The sequence below is a fragment of the Populus nigra genome, chromosome 3 (assembly GCF_951802175.1).
Source record: "Populus nigra chromosome 3, ddPopNigr1.1, whole genome shotgun sequence".
NCBI lineage: Eukaryota > Viridiplantae > Streptophyta > Magnoliopsida > Malpighiales > Salicaceae > Populus > Populus nigra.
In genome coordinates this window covers 24,720,165-24,734,451 of record NC_084854.1, presented here as the reverse complement: position 1 = coordinate 24,734,451, position 14,287 = coordinate 24,720,165, and the positions used below count along the sequence as shown (strand labels likewise).

Sequence of the window (14,287 nt, the reverse complement as noted above, 5' to 3'; positions counted from 1 at the left end):
ATTAAACAACTTAAAACACAAGTTAACATTTTAAGTTCCCTAAATTTAATCAAGTCAACCATAAAACCTGGGTTACGTCTTGCATATCGAGTCAACCAACATGACCAAGTTAAATTTAATAATATTGTGCTTTGCATGCATGATCATTCCCAAAGATTTATGTATAGAATTTTATTGATATTCAAAACAAATGGTAGTATAAAAAATTTTCTAAAACAGAAAATCTTATAACAAATTTGAATTAATTATGAAAATGCAAGCACATGTTTCAACATTACACCCTAAATCAGCGTTTTCATTAACTGGTATAAAATATTAACTAGTATAAAATTATATTGCTGTTTTGGATTGTTAATATTGTTGAATTTTAAAATAGTGAGATTTGCTTTTACTCCTCACTTGGGCAAGATGAAGGAAAAAACAATTCGTTCTCATCTATTTTTAACATTTCAAAGAATTAATTCATGATAAAAGAAAAATCTCATGATATTTAATACTAGAAAATTAACAAATAACAAAGAAAATATTTTATCAGTAATTTTCAATATAAATAACAACATATCATTCCGTTAATAATTTCTAACAAAACTTATGAAGGAATAGAAAAAATAGAAAATCAATAAAAAAATTTGTCGACAAATAAAATATTGATGGGATATTTTTCTAAACATCAAAAAAATATTTCATTGATATTTTCTAATTTTCTGGTAATGTTCAAATATTATCTTATAAATCTCAAAACCTGAATATGAGTTTTTTTTTTCAAATAAAGTAACTTTCACTCAATTGCGAATATGATCGATTAAGAGGAGTACTAAATAACAAGGACTAGTTACATTGATTTTAATAGAATAAGATAACACACAATTTGCAAATATATAAGAAAAGTGTTCCCATTATAGTATATGAAAAATAATTTATAAATAAGCTTTTCATATTAAATTGTCATACAAACTAATGTATTAATTTTTAAATAATAAAATATGGATTTTATGTATCTTAAATGATTAATCTCTCATGAAAAAACAATCCTTACATACATATATCTATATAAATAATTTATTTATATAGCATTATTAGCGGTGTTTCATGCATAGTTTTTAGACTTGGTCTAGTCCAAGACCTAGGTTCCGGGTTTTGACCGGGTCACCAAGTCGTTTGGGTCAATTCTTTTTTAAAAAAAAATCAAAACGACATCGTTTTGATTAAAAAAACAAAAATCAACGGGTTGCAACCGAGTTTTTGACCGGATCTTACCAGGTCAGCAAAGTCACACCAAATTTCTTCTTCCTTTATTTTTTCTTCGGATTGATATTCCAATACAAACTGGATTCCAAAACTATGATTTCACAAGTCACAAGCGGAGAACAACAAGCTTGAGACAGCTCAGACACGGTTCTTAATTCAAAGGTGAGGGACCATTGCCATTTTCTTTAGCTTAAAAAGAGGTTCTTGCTTTACTGGTTATCACTTCAAAGCATAGTTTTAAGATCTAGCCCAGCTGGTCAATTCGGGGCTTAATTGATCTGAAATTAAAACCGAGCTAGGTTAAAAAAAAAAAGGAAAATAAAAAATTCAGTGTGACCTGGTTGACCTGACAACCCGGTCAAAAACCCAATTGCAACTCGTTAATTTTTATCTTTTTTTACTAAAACAATATTGTTTTGAATTTTTTAAAAATTGACCTAATCAAAATCCGGACCAGCTACCGGACCGGGTATAAAAACTATGCTTCAAAGACTTGACCTGTTTGCTCTTCCAAGTAACTTCGTAAAGGACATAATAATACCATATATATATATATATATATATATATTGTTAAACCCATTACGTCTCATTATCCAGTTGAGACCCGAATATAAGCAATTCGTTGCCTTTGGTAACTCTTATTAACATCACCAGCTATGAGTAATATTGTTGCTGGTACAATGTTGAGCAAATTTGGCAAAGCAAACCAAATTATACAGCGTATTTTGGCCCTCCACTTTCCCTAAAATTAATTCCATGGCCACATTTTCTAGCTTCCACACCTATTTTCTTTCATCTTTTTTTCTTTTTTCTGGCCCCATTGGTGTCCTACTTTTCTACCAAGGCTACATTGGTATTGCGCCGCAACACAAGGCCAATGAATGGCCTCTTCCCCCCAATGAACCCCACAGAGATGCTATAAGTAATGCACCGCCAAGCTAGCTCCAAAATCATCCCACACAGCGAGACTCTCCTTTCTTTCTTAAACATGCAGCAATTCATTCAAGCATGGATGACAATCGCCTTAATCTTCTTGTGTTCAAGGACCGAGTCCCTCCTTGAAGCTGACAGAATTGTAAGATTGCCTGGACAACCGCCAGTTAGTTTCCAGCAATTCTCTGGCTATATCACGGTTGATGAGAAGCAGCACAGATCACTTTTTTACTACTTTGTTGAAGCAGAAACCAGCCCTGCTTCAAAACCCCTTGTCCTTTGGCTAAATGGAGGTAAAAATATCACTCAAGCTCACAGGAGCTTACAGCAAATGCTTTGGATTCTCCATGGATTTGACTGCCTTTACCATGTATAGTTTTTTCTTTCTCGAGTTTGAATAAATTATAATATATTGTAGCTTTTTTCCTCTTGTAGGGCCTGGTTGTTCCTCTGTTGGAGCTGGTGCTTTTGTTGAACATGGCCCCTTTAGACCAACAACAGGAAACAATTTGGTCAGGAATGAGTATAGTTGGAATAAAGGTGCCAGCCCTTATCTGTTTGCATCATTGTAGGAGCCACCACCACAAGTACTGTGATCATCACTAAGAAAATAAACGATCATCCGTATCAAATTCAAGATTTATCACTTTAATTAGTTGAGAAACTGTAGTTTCTTTGCGTTGACCTTGAACACTGGAGCAAAATGTTTCAAAATTACTTGGTTTAATCGGCTTTTTTCTACTTTGAATGCCTAATTCATAATTTTCTTTTGTGGCTGGCTAAAGTTTTTGTGCTCCTCTTTGTTTCAGAAGCAAATATGTTATACTTGGAGTCCCCGGCAGGAGTTGGTTTCTCTTATTCTGCCAACCAAACATTCTACTCCTATGTCAATGACGAGATGACAGGTTGAATTTCTGAACCCTTTTTACTTTAGCCAAAGTTTTGATCGACAATGACAAGAATATGTTGCCCTCTAACAAAACTTATTAGAATGGATTGGTGTTTGTTTCTTAAGCAAGAGACAATCTGGTGTTCCTGCGGCGCTGGTTCGTCAAATTTCCACAATACAAGCAGAGAGATTTCTTCATTGCAGGAGAGAGCTATGCAGGTATTTATGCCTCGAATCAATGACTGCGATCTACTGCTGTATCAATTAATCTCTGAAACCTCATATCTCTAATGTTCAACCAGGCCATTATGTCCCTCAACTCGCTCGGCTCATTATTCGGTCCAAGGTGAATTTCAACCTGAAGGGGATAGCTGTAAGTAGAACATAGAGCAATCTCTTTATGCTGCATTAAACTTTCCTTTTTCTTCTTCAAGTTCTAAATTTAATCTCAAACGTTTCAAATTTTTTGTATGATTGTAGATAGGAAATCCACTTCTGGAATTCAACACCGACTTGAACGCACAGGATCACTTCTACTGGTCACATGGATTAATATCAGATTCTACCTACCAACTTCTTACATCAGTTTGCAACAATTCTAAGCTCATGAGAGAGGCCATAACAGGCACTGTTTCCTCTGCCTGTTTCGGTGTATATACCCTAGTTCAAAAGGAATTATCTGAATCAATCGATCCATATGATGTCACTGGTGATATATGTCTATCATCTAATGAATCACAACTCAAGATCTTCAATCAGCAACTTTTAAGGTCAAGACTTCCATATTTATCACCTCAAGTTTTAGAATTGGATTCTGTCAAGCAGCAGCAGGTAATTAATTAACAAGTTCAAGACTAAATTTCCCATTTTCTCTATAAAAAGTCTGCTTAATTTTCCATATTTATCAATAGATTAATAATTCTATGTTCGTTTACAGCAAGTTATGGGGAAGGTAGATGTATGTTTACTAGAAGAAACAACCAAATACTTGAACAGGAAAGATGTGCAAATGGCTCTGCACGCAAGACTTGTTGGAGTCACCAATTGGCATTTTTGTAGCGTGTAATGATTCTGAAACCTTGTTCAAGATACAACATTCAAGAAAATCTTCTCTTATGAAACACCAAATTATATTTTCAATTTCTATTTTTCATGACTTGTTTCCAATGAATTTCAATGGCAATTCAAAAGGGCATGTTCAGTTTGTATTGATCTTTTAATTATTTGAAATTTTTTTCCCGATATTTGGTTTAATTTCCTATTTCTTGATTCAGGGTATTAGAATATGACAGATCAAATGAGGAAAGACCAACAATTCATGTTGTGCGATCTCTGGTTAAGTCTGGCCTTGCGGTCTTGGTTTACAGGTAATCATGCAAAAAGGCATATTGAAAGGCTAATCAGTCACAAGTTGCCTGAACTTTTAGTCAAAATCTAAATTAACTTGACTTTTTAATTTTTTTAATTTTGATATCTTAAATTATCAAATGAAAGCAATTGAACTATTATTCAACTTGGTGCCCTATTAACCCAAGATTTGTCACGGGTTGTATTTTAAATTAAATTATATAAAATTTAATTTGGTCAAACTTGATCAATACAGCACATTAATCTAAGATTTGTCACAGATTGTATTTTAAATTAAATTATATAAAATTTAAATTGATCAATATAACAGGGCAACTCGTGACACAATCAAAATCTAATTTGATTTTAAAAAATTTTAAAATAATATTATTTTAATTTTTTAAAATTTTTAAAATGATAGTGTTTTGGATTGTCCTGGATTAAAAAAAAAACCCTATTCATGATATTCATGTTGTTTGAATGAAATTTAACAGCGGAGATCAAGATTCAGTTATTCCATTTACTGGGACTCGAAGTTTGGTAAGTAAGATAGCGAAGGATTTGAGACTCAAAACAACAGTGCCTTACAGAGCTTGGCTTTCAGGCAACCAGGTCAGTTCATTCATCTATTCTTTGGTTAACTAAAAAAATCTTTAGCAGATTAAGGACATATTTATCCTCCAATTATCACCCAATTCTCAATTGGGTCCCCCATCTATTGGCATAAATCTTAATAGTATGGTTAATTGGATAATATTTGATACATGGGGGACTAAATAGAATTTTTTTTACAGATATTTTTCTATTTATTTATTGAGAATTAGGTTATAGTCCGAAGTTATTTAATATGTCTGTTTAGGACAGCGTTTCAACTGGAGTTTTTAAAAATTTTGAATATTTTTGATATGTTTTGAATCTTTTTAATGTGTTGATGTCAAAATTAAATTTTAAAAAATAAAATAATATATATATATATATATATTATTTTGATGCATTTTCAAGTAAAAAATACTTTGAAAAACAATAATTACCACGATCTCAAACATCCATGTAGCTTTTGATTGTGCTCAAGGTTCCATAAAAACTTTAATTTAGTCCCTGAATACTCTTCCATTGTTGGCAGGTTGGTGGATGGACACAAGTTTATGGTGATAACCTATCTTTCGCCACCATTAGAGGAGCTTCTCACACAGCTCCATCAACACAACCCAAGAGATCTCTGCTCCTGTTCAAGTCTTTTCTGGAGAAGAAACCACTGCCAACAGCATGAATGAACTGCTAAAAATCTTCAGTGAAGAATGATCTAGGTTTCTATGGATGGCATCATTGACTAGAAAAGGGTTGTTTCCAACTTCACATCATCGTGCAAGATGTTTTTTATACATCAAGATCATGATTTTGTTCATGCTTTATTGACTTGTTATGATGACTACAACAATAACCATTGAGATAAATTTCCATCACTTGGTGTTTCAGGAGCGGATAAGGCAGACAATTAGTCTACTATGCTCATCCAATCTCCTAGATGATGTGGTTTGAAGAAACCCCACAATGTTTTTACTCTTTTTTTTTTTTAATTTTTTTATCTTTTACATAATTAAAACCTTACATTACATAAGAATAAATAGTCATGGGATTAATGCTAATTAATAATTAATCAGATAAAAAAGTCTTATTATCGCTGGAATTTAGCATCTATAATATAAGTTTGTGTTTGGTTAAATAGACAAGAATACATACATAATAATAAATATATTTATAAGAAATTTTTAAAGTGAATTTTTATTTTTTAAAATAAAAAAATGAAAAAATATATCCTTTCTATTGTATTCTAGACGCAACCAAGCACTCTCTCAAATATTAAATTGAGAAACTGAATTTACCAGGACTGTAAAACTAAAAAGCTAGTCTAGCCTCCCGGTCAGATTCTGTCCATTGGGTTATCATTAAGAAGATAATTCTAAAATTATATCCAATAGATTTCACAATCATTGGTTCACTTGAGTATTATTTGAATTATAATAAAAAAAAAATATTTTTCATTTATGTATTAAAATAATTTTTTATTTTTTAAATTTTATTTGTAATATTAATACATTAAAATAATTTAAAAACATTAAAAAAATTATTTCAAAATAAAAAATTCAAAAATTTTAAAAAATATAATGGTATGCAAATTTTATTTTTAATATCAGCATATTAAAATAATTTAAAAAAATTTAAAAAATTAATTTAAAAAAAAAAACATTGTTATATGCTCACAGCAAAACATTGTTTGTTTGTTTTTGCATCTGAAACTGTACTTAGATATATTTAAAAAAACATTGTTTTAAGAATTTTTTTTTAAAAAAACTTGAATTGATTTAGATAAACCTACTTAACTTACAACCGAGTCTTTAAACCGGTTCAACTATTACACTGTGTTATATGCTCACAGCAACACTCCTCATTCTGTTAAAAACCACTCTTATACTTGAGACACACCCTGTCTCACCCTCCAAATGTAACAGCGGGAGCCATGGATTGTTTTAACAGCAGGGTCAATCTCAGAAGCTGAAAAAATTGTAGCCTTGCCAGGCCAGCCAAAGGTCAGTTTCCGGCAACATGGAGGATACATAACCATTGATGAAAAGCAACTTAGAGCTCTTTTTTATTACTTTGTTGGGGCAGAGATAGATCCAGCTACAAAGCCTCTTGTTCTTTTGTTAAATGGAGTTATGTATTCTTTCTGTTTTTATCAGAATATTGATCACCTCAAACTTTTATGCTTATTAATGGTGTAAAAAAAGATCTTTGCTGGGATTTGTAGGACCTGGTTGTTCATCTACTGGAGTTGGAGCCTTTTGTGATCATGGACCTTTTAAACCAAGTGGAGAGATATTGCGATTATAGCTGGAATAAAGGTAACCCCATAATGTCATGGTAAGATTTCCCGAGAGATTGCACTACAAGATCATATTTTCTTAGCAGGTCACCATGTTCCACAGCCTGCACAACTTATCATCCAATCTAAAGCAAAAACTAATCTAAAAGGAACAGATGCAAGTGATATGAACATTTTATAAGGACATGCAAAGCGTTTTCTGTAACATCTGATGAACTTTTATGGCTACAGATCGGGAATCCACTACTAGAATTCAGTACTGATCTCAACACACTCGCTGAGTTCTTGTGGTAGCATGGATTAATATCTGATGCAACCGATGGAATGGTTGCTACAGTTTGTAACTTCTCCCGGAGCATGAGACAAATTCAAACTAGTGGTTCCCTTTCGCATTCTTGCGCAGAGTTTAAGAACTTCAGGTTGTTTTTTTTTTTCTGTGATTATCTAAGACTACTTAATTGGCACCGTATATACCTTTATGATCTTCTTTTTTTCCTGGTTGCTGGGTGGACACAAGTGTATGGTGATATCTTATCTTTAATTTTGCTGCCATGAGAGGAGCTCTCATGAAGCTCCATTTGCACGGCCAGGAAGGCCCATTGTCCTGTTTAAGGCATTTCTACAAAAGAACCACTACCAACAGCATAAAGCCATCAATCTTATCTTCACTATAGAATTTATTAGGTTCTATGGATTGCATCATTGACTAGGAAAGGACTGTTTCCAACTTCAACTTACGGTGCAAATGATTCTGATCACATGAAAAAAAAAAAGAATTATTGACATTGAAATCAAAATTGAATGTGTCAGTAGTAGATGAGGACGACTGTTTGTCTCCCATAGCGTGATGAAATTTCAAAAAACGTGTGATGAGGAACAAAGTTATTAAAGTCAGTTTGTTCCCATGACATTACAAAGCTCAAAGTCACTAGTTGTTTCAATATTTTATTTAAAAAAAAGAAGTTAAAATGATGTAGCTTTGAAAAAATTAAATAAATCAAATCTAGTTTTAACTAGATATTCACTAGATTATATCAGATTAATTTCCACTCAATTTAACTCTCATTAAGTTGACTTGATATCCGCGCGCAGGGTTCTGTAACTTTGATTAAGAAGTGTTGATCCGTAATAAATAAAAACAGATTTGTCAATAAGCTTTTTAAAAGACAGTGATGGAGTTTGGAATTTTTTGTTCGATATTGAAAGACCAGAGTCAACCTTTTGATTCCTTAGAGGGTCATTATGTACAAAAACAATGACTTTTTGCAAACACTCCTTAAAGTTGAAGGACTGTTTTAATCTTTCAAGTGGCCGCAGCCCCTCCATGCTTGCCTCAGCCAAGAGGTCTAGATTCAAAGCTCTCTCTAGTTTACAAAAAAGAAATTCAACCAGTGCATAATGATTAGTATTGAGATCAATCGGTACATAGTTTTATATAGTCTCACTGAACACATTCTTCAAAACACTATGACTATAAAAAAAAATATTATTTTTTCAAAGCATAACTACAAAAGTTATCAAAATAGAATTTGGCAGCTACACGGTGTGAAAGTCATAGAATTTGGCAGCTACTTGGTGTGAAAGCAGTGGAAGTGGTCATCCCCAATCACTCCCACCAATAATTGACTATAAGTGTTTGTTTAGTGACAAAATGCAAGGTGTTGATAGGGATCTGTGCATCATTCTAGGCTCTAGAGCCCAAAGAGACTCTAAGCTGGATGTGTGCCATCATGTGGATTGGAAAGAGTGAGTTGTGAGTGGGATATATATGAAGAAGTTTCCAAGTTTGGCCCCTCCCCACAATCAACGGGCAAAAGCTTTCTATAGTTCAAGCTACAGATCCGTTGGTTGTTATTTTGAGCAACCATTTGTCTTGTTGCAGATAACCTAGTTGTAGAAACTAGAGAGTGGGTGTGAACAAAATAGTTGTGAAAGGTTAGAGATGATTTTCCAAGGAAGAGCCCACAATGTTATCAGGCTTTGTCTCTAATAGTTGACCACTTAACTCCTCTCGTGATCCTCGGTGTGCTTTGTGCGAGTGTGAGATTCTTACTCTGTGGGATTTGGCAGAGTCTACAGAAATTATCTTTTCAATTTAATCCTCACATGATAGATAAGATAATCTAAAGAGCATTTGCTTTCAAGCACTAAAATAGGGTTTACCCCTACATCATCTGATAAAATACCATAGAAAGGTGTGTATCACCGCACATTTCTCAGCTGCCACTATTCTGCACTTTCTCCAAAGCCAATCCTCTGCCTGAGAAACACAAACTGGAGCTGCCCTCAAAATCCTTATCTTCAAATGCAGCAGAAAGAGCCATGGATTGTCATTGCAGCAATTTGTGCAACTCTAATCTTTTTAACAACAGGATCAATCTCAGAAGCTGGAAAAATTGTAGCTTTTCCAGGCCAGCCAACGGTCAGTTTTCAACAGTATGCGGGATACATAACCATTGACGAGCAGCAGAAGAGAGCCCTTTTCTACTACTTTGCTGAAGCAGAAATAGACCCAGCGACAAAGCCTCTTGTTCTATGGTTAAATGGAGGTATGAATTTCTTTCTATCGGAAATCTGCTACAAAGTTTTATGCTTTTTAAATGGTTGAGAAGAATGAAAATCCTTGCCGGGATTTGCAGGGCCTGGTTGTTCATCAATCGGAGCTGGAGCTTTTTGTGAGCATGGACCTTTCAAACCAAGTGGAGAGATATTGCTCAAAAATTATTATAGCTGGAATAAAGGTAACCTTGTAAACTTTTCTGCTTTGTCCCTTTCCATGTGAAATATGAGAGTCTGCTTTTCATGTTCTATGCAAAATTAAAGATTCAAAGTATATAACAAAAGAGACTTAAATTTCTTTAATCTGTTTTTCCTGCAGAAGCAAATATGTTATACCTGGAATCACCTGCAGGAGTTGGCTTCTCCTACTCTGCTAATGATTCTTTCTACACCTATGTGACCGATGAGATTACAGGTTTTCATAAATTGTCAATTATAATTGATCCACACCATGATAAGTAACAGTAGATTACTAATAATATATATGGATTTGGTTGAAACTACGTCATCTAACACACTTAATTTAGTGTTTCTTTCACTTGTGCTACAATTTGTTTTTTGGTAAACTGATGACTGCCTAATTCATTTACAGCACAAGACAATCTAGTATTTCTTGAGAGATGGTTCGATGAATTCCCAGAATACGAAGGAAGAGATTTCTTCATCACAGGAGAGAGCTATGCCGGTATTTTGTTAATTTTCTGTTCATATTTTCAAGCATAGCAATTTAATGAACTCAAAGCTGCTGGATTGGCCAGCATGAAGAGAAACAGTACTAAAAGCACACGGTAATTTTTATCAGGTCATTATGTTCCACAACTTGCAACACTTATAGTCCAATCCAAAGCAAAATTCAATCTGAAGGGAATAGCAGTAAGTGATATGAACATTTGAAATGCACATTTCCATGGGGTCTGCTGTAATGTCTGCTGAAATAAACATGAATTTCTATGGCTGCAGATAGGAAATCCACTGCTAGAATTCAATACCGATTTTAATTCGCGTGCCGAGTTTTTTTGGTCTCATGGATTGATATCAGATGATACCTATGAGATTTTCACCACGGTTTGTAACTACTCCCAAATCAGGAGACAATATCAAAGTGGCTCTCTTTCCCTACCTTGCTCTGCAGTAAATAGCCAAGTCTCAAGGGAAGTTAGTAAATATGTTGACGCCTATGATGTTACTCTTGATGTCTGTTTATCATCGATTGAATCGCAATCCCAAGTGTTAAAACAAATGGTGAGCTCTTGTTTATTTTCTTTCAGATCATACATTATTCTTCCAGAACTAAAATGGATTTGCCTAATTAGGCTTTTCCATGGTCTCCTGTGCAGGAATATACAGGGACAATAGATGTCTGTGTAGAAGATGAAACAATCAAGTACTTGAATAGAAAAGATGTACTGGAAGCTCTTCATGCTCAGCTTGTTGGAGTAGATCAATGGACGGTATGCAGTGAGTAAGGATCAAAACCCTGCATATAAGCTTTGTTCTTCCTTTCTGCAAAGTGTTCTATGAAGTTATCTCCTGCCTATTTCAAAATTCTTTTCTATTTATCGTGGAGAATTCTTAATGTCTACAACTGTGAATCTTGCTTGATACAGTGTCGTCAAATATGAGATGGAAAATCTAGAAATTTCCACAGTTCCTCTTCTTGCCAAGCTTCTCAAGTCCGGCATCCGGGTTCATGTTTACAGGTAAAATAAGCTGCATGCTACTGAATGCTCAAAATCTTGAAGTAGTAGTCATTTTAATGTATCATGCAGTATGGTAATACTAATAACATTGTAAATTTCTCAGTGGAGATCAAGATTCAGTGATCCCACTCACTGGAACAAGGACAGTAGTGAATGGGTTGGCAAAGGAATTGGGACTAAACACAACTGTTCCTTACAGAACCTGGTTCCAGGGAAAACAGGTCAGTTAATCCTCATCACGAGCACATAATTTCAGATTAATGATTTTAACAACAATCTAGGATAACCCCATGGGATCATGCCTTAATATTTATTCTTCACAGGTTGCTGGGTGGACACAAGTATATGGTAATATATTATCTTTTGCAACCATCAGAGGAGCATCACATGAAGCTCCATTTTCACAGCCAGAAAGATCTTTTGTTCTATTTAATGCATTCTTGGAAGGGAAGCAACTACCACCCCCTACAGTTTACTGAACAAATTCATAAATTAGTTTCAAATCAATATTGTAAACTGTCAATTCATCACAGCAGGCATAACCATTCCTGCTTTCTGTCAAGATTTTGATTAATTCCCACTTTGTGTTGCGATCAATATTTTTGCCACAGTTCCTGCACATCCAGTGTGAGACTCAATCTCATGTCACTAAAACAATGCAAAGGGAATGTGTTTTTGGTGATGAACAAGAATGGACACACAGATACAGGACAAGGTTATCCAATGGGAGCAGGGGCGGAACTAGGTGAAATTTACAGGGGAGGCCAAAATTAATATAATAATATATATTATTAAAAAGCTTATTTATTTAAATTAAAAATATTAAATAATAGAAAATTTTAAAATATTTTGCAGGGGCGGGCCCTGCTTGCCACCCCCTGGCTCCGTCCCTACATGGGAGTATCTGTAATCTCATCCCATGTATATACTAAAAAAATCAAAAAGATATAATTAATTTTATGAATTAACAGACAATATCTTAAATTTATGTTTTTATTAGTCATATACTTGGAACATTAAATTATAATATAATTTATAGAAGTGGTTTTTGTAAACTCAATTTTATTAACCAATTTAAACTGGCATATAATAGTTTTGAGCAAGAGAAAGCAAGAGGAGAAATTAGCAAGATTGTGAAGGCGTAGAGCTTATTTACAAGTGAGTATATAAGTTGGGGACTGGTTTGTAGTTATCCCAATAAAAAACATATAAAGAACAAACCTTTGAACCAATGAAATATAAAAACAAGCCGTCCCACAGGCCAATGAAATCCAAAGAAACCCAAAAAAAAGAGAAGAAGAAGAAGAAGAGAAAACAGCTACGAGTTATTTGGCACCAACCGGGAAATTGATTTGAAAAAGAATGTAGATCAACAAGTAGGTAAATACTAGTTCATACACATAAAAAAATTCAAAGATATATATAAATTAAAATATTTAATATCCTAAGACGGGATATTTACTTGATTATGTTATTTGAATTGTTTTTATTAAAATTAATTTTTTATTCAATTAAATAATAATAAATATAAACACACATATTAAATTGATTGAATAAAATAAAAAAAAATTATGCAATGCTACACATATTATAAATATTATCTAAAAATAAAATTATTTTATTTTAAAAAATAAAGCTCATCTAGATTAAAAAATTATAAGTGAATTAAAATAATTTTTTTAAAAATTAAATACACGCAATACTATTAAAAAATATTTATCCAAAATAGGTTAAGAAAAAAATTCACAAGAAGGGATATTAATTGAAATATAAACTTAAATATTATTTAAAAAAATATTAAAAAATATATCAATTAAAAAAATATTAGAAAAAAACCAGTCTGGATATTGTGGCTTGACTTATCAAACTTGTAATTTGAGTCATGAACCCAACCATGTTCAATAATTTTTTTATTTTTAGAGAAATTAGATATTTTGGGTTGAAATAAGTTTGTTAGGGTTTCTAGAGGGTCTTGAGATGAAAAAAAATTAAAAAATTAATTTTTAAGATTCTAAAACTTGAATCTTAATTTTTCAATTATCGAATATGATAAACTAACATTGCAAAGTATGAAGTTGTCTAGTTCATTTAAAACAAAAAAAATAACTAGAATAAACTTTAATCAATACGTTGTCTCCCATTTATTATTACTTTTTAATTAATATACCCTCTCTTATTTTTTTTAATGTTTAGTTCATCTTTTAAAAAATAGTAATTAATCTTGTAATTGGTTTTTTTTTTAATTTTATAATGCTTTAAGAGATCATTGTAATTTCAAAAAATGTATAAAATAAAAAGAAAAACAAGATTAGATACTTAGACCGTACATCTATATTTTATTAAGAATGTTAGATTTTCAATTTAATATTTAATTAACATTAAAAACTATTTTTCAATTTATCTATTAATTTATTTTATTAAACATAAATAACATCCTTTTGCTTTTCAATTAAGAAAAATACAATATATAAAAACACTTATATAACACCAAAACCTTCACTTCCTTTAGAAATTAATTTATAAAAGACTGTATATTTGTTATTGGTAAATATGGATTGTGCAAATAAGGTGATTGGCGTCTCTTCGAATCTTAGAGGTTTGCAAATGAATTAACGGTCAAGAAACTACTTTATAGCTTTTAAGAAATTGAGAGGACTGGACAGTTAGTTTCTTAAGAGAACAGGGACTGAACTATAATTTACCACTCTCTGGCGTGGCCGGGGAAAA

General features: G+C 32.6%; 2 protein-coding genes across 2 annotated transcripts; both read left to right on the top strand.

Moving 5' to 3' along the window:
- Window positions 1-2,146: 2,146 nt before the first annotated feature.
- LOC133689355 (serine carboxypeptidase-like 45) lies at window positions 2,147-5,880 on the top strand. Its single transcript, XM_062109187.1, has 10 exons — window positions 2,147-2,474; window positions 2,617-2,721; window positions 2,991-3,086; window positions 3,197-3,289; window positions 3,373-3,443; window positions 3,551-3,901; window positions 4,008-4,132; window positions 4,345-4,437; window positions 4,912-5,029; window positions 5,541-5,880. The coding sequence occupies exons 1-10, from the start codon at window positions 2,174-2,176 to the stop codon at window positions 5,685-5,687; spliced, it is 1,500 nt and encodes a 499-aa protein (XP_061965171.1). The 5' UTR covers window positions 2,147-2,173; the 3' UTR covers window positions 5,688-5,880.
- A 3,168-nt stretch (window positions 5,881-9,048) lies between these two features.
- Window positions 9,049-12,157, top strand: LOC133689356 (serine carboxypeptidase-like 45). The gene is made up of 10 exons (XM_062109189.1): window positions 9,049-9,850; window positions 9,941-10,042; window positions 10,180-10,275; window positions 10,453-10,545; window positions 10,663-10,733; window positions 10,821-11,102; window positions 11,198-11,322; window positions 11,468-11,560; window positions 11,664-11,781; window positions 11,884-12,157. The coding sequence occupies exons 1-10, from the start codon at window positions 9,607-9,609 to the stop codon at window positions 12,037-12,039; spliced, it is 1,380 nt and encodes a 459-aa protein (XP_061965173.1). The 5' UTR covers window positions 9,049-9,606; the 3' UTR covers window positions 12,040-12,157.
- Window positions 12,158-14,287: the final 2,130 nt, after the last annotated feature.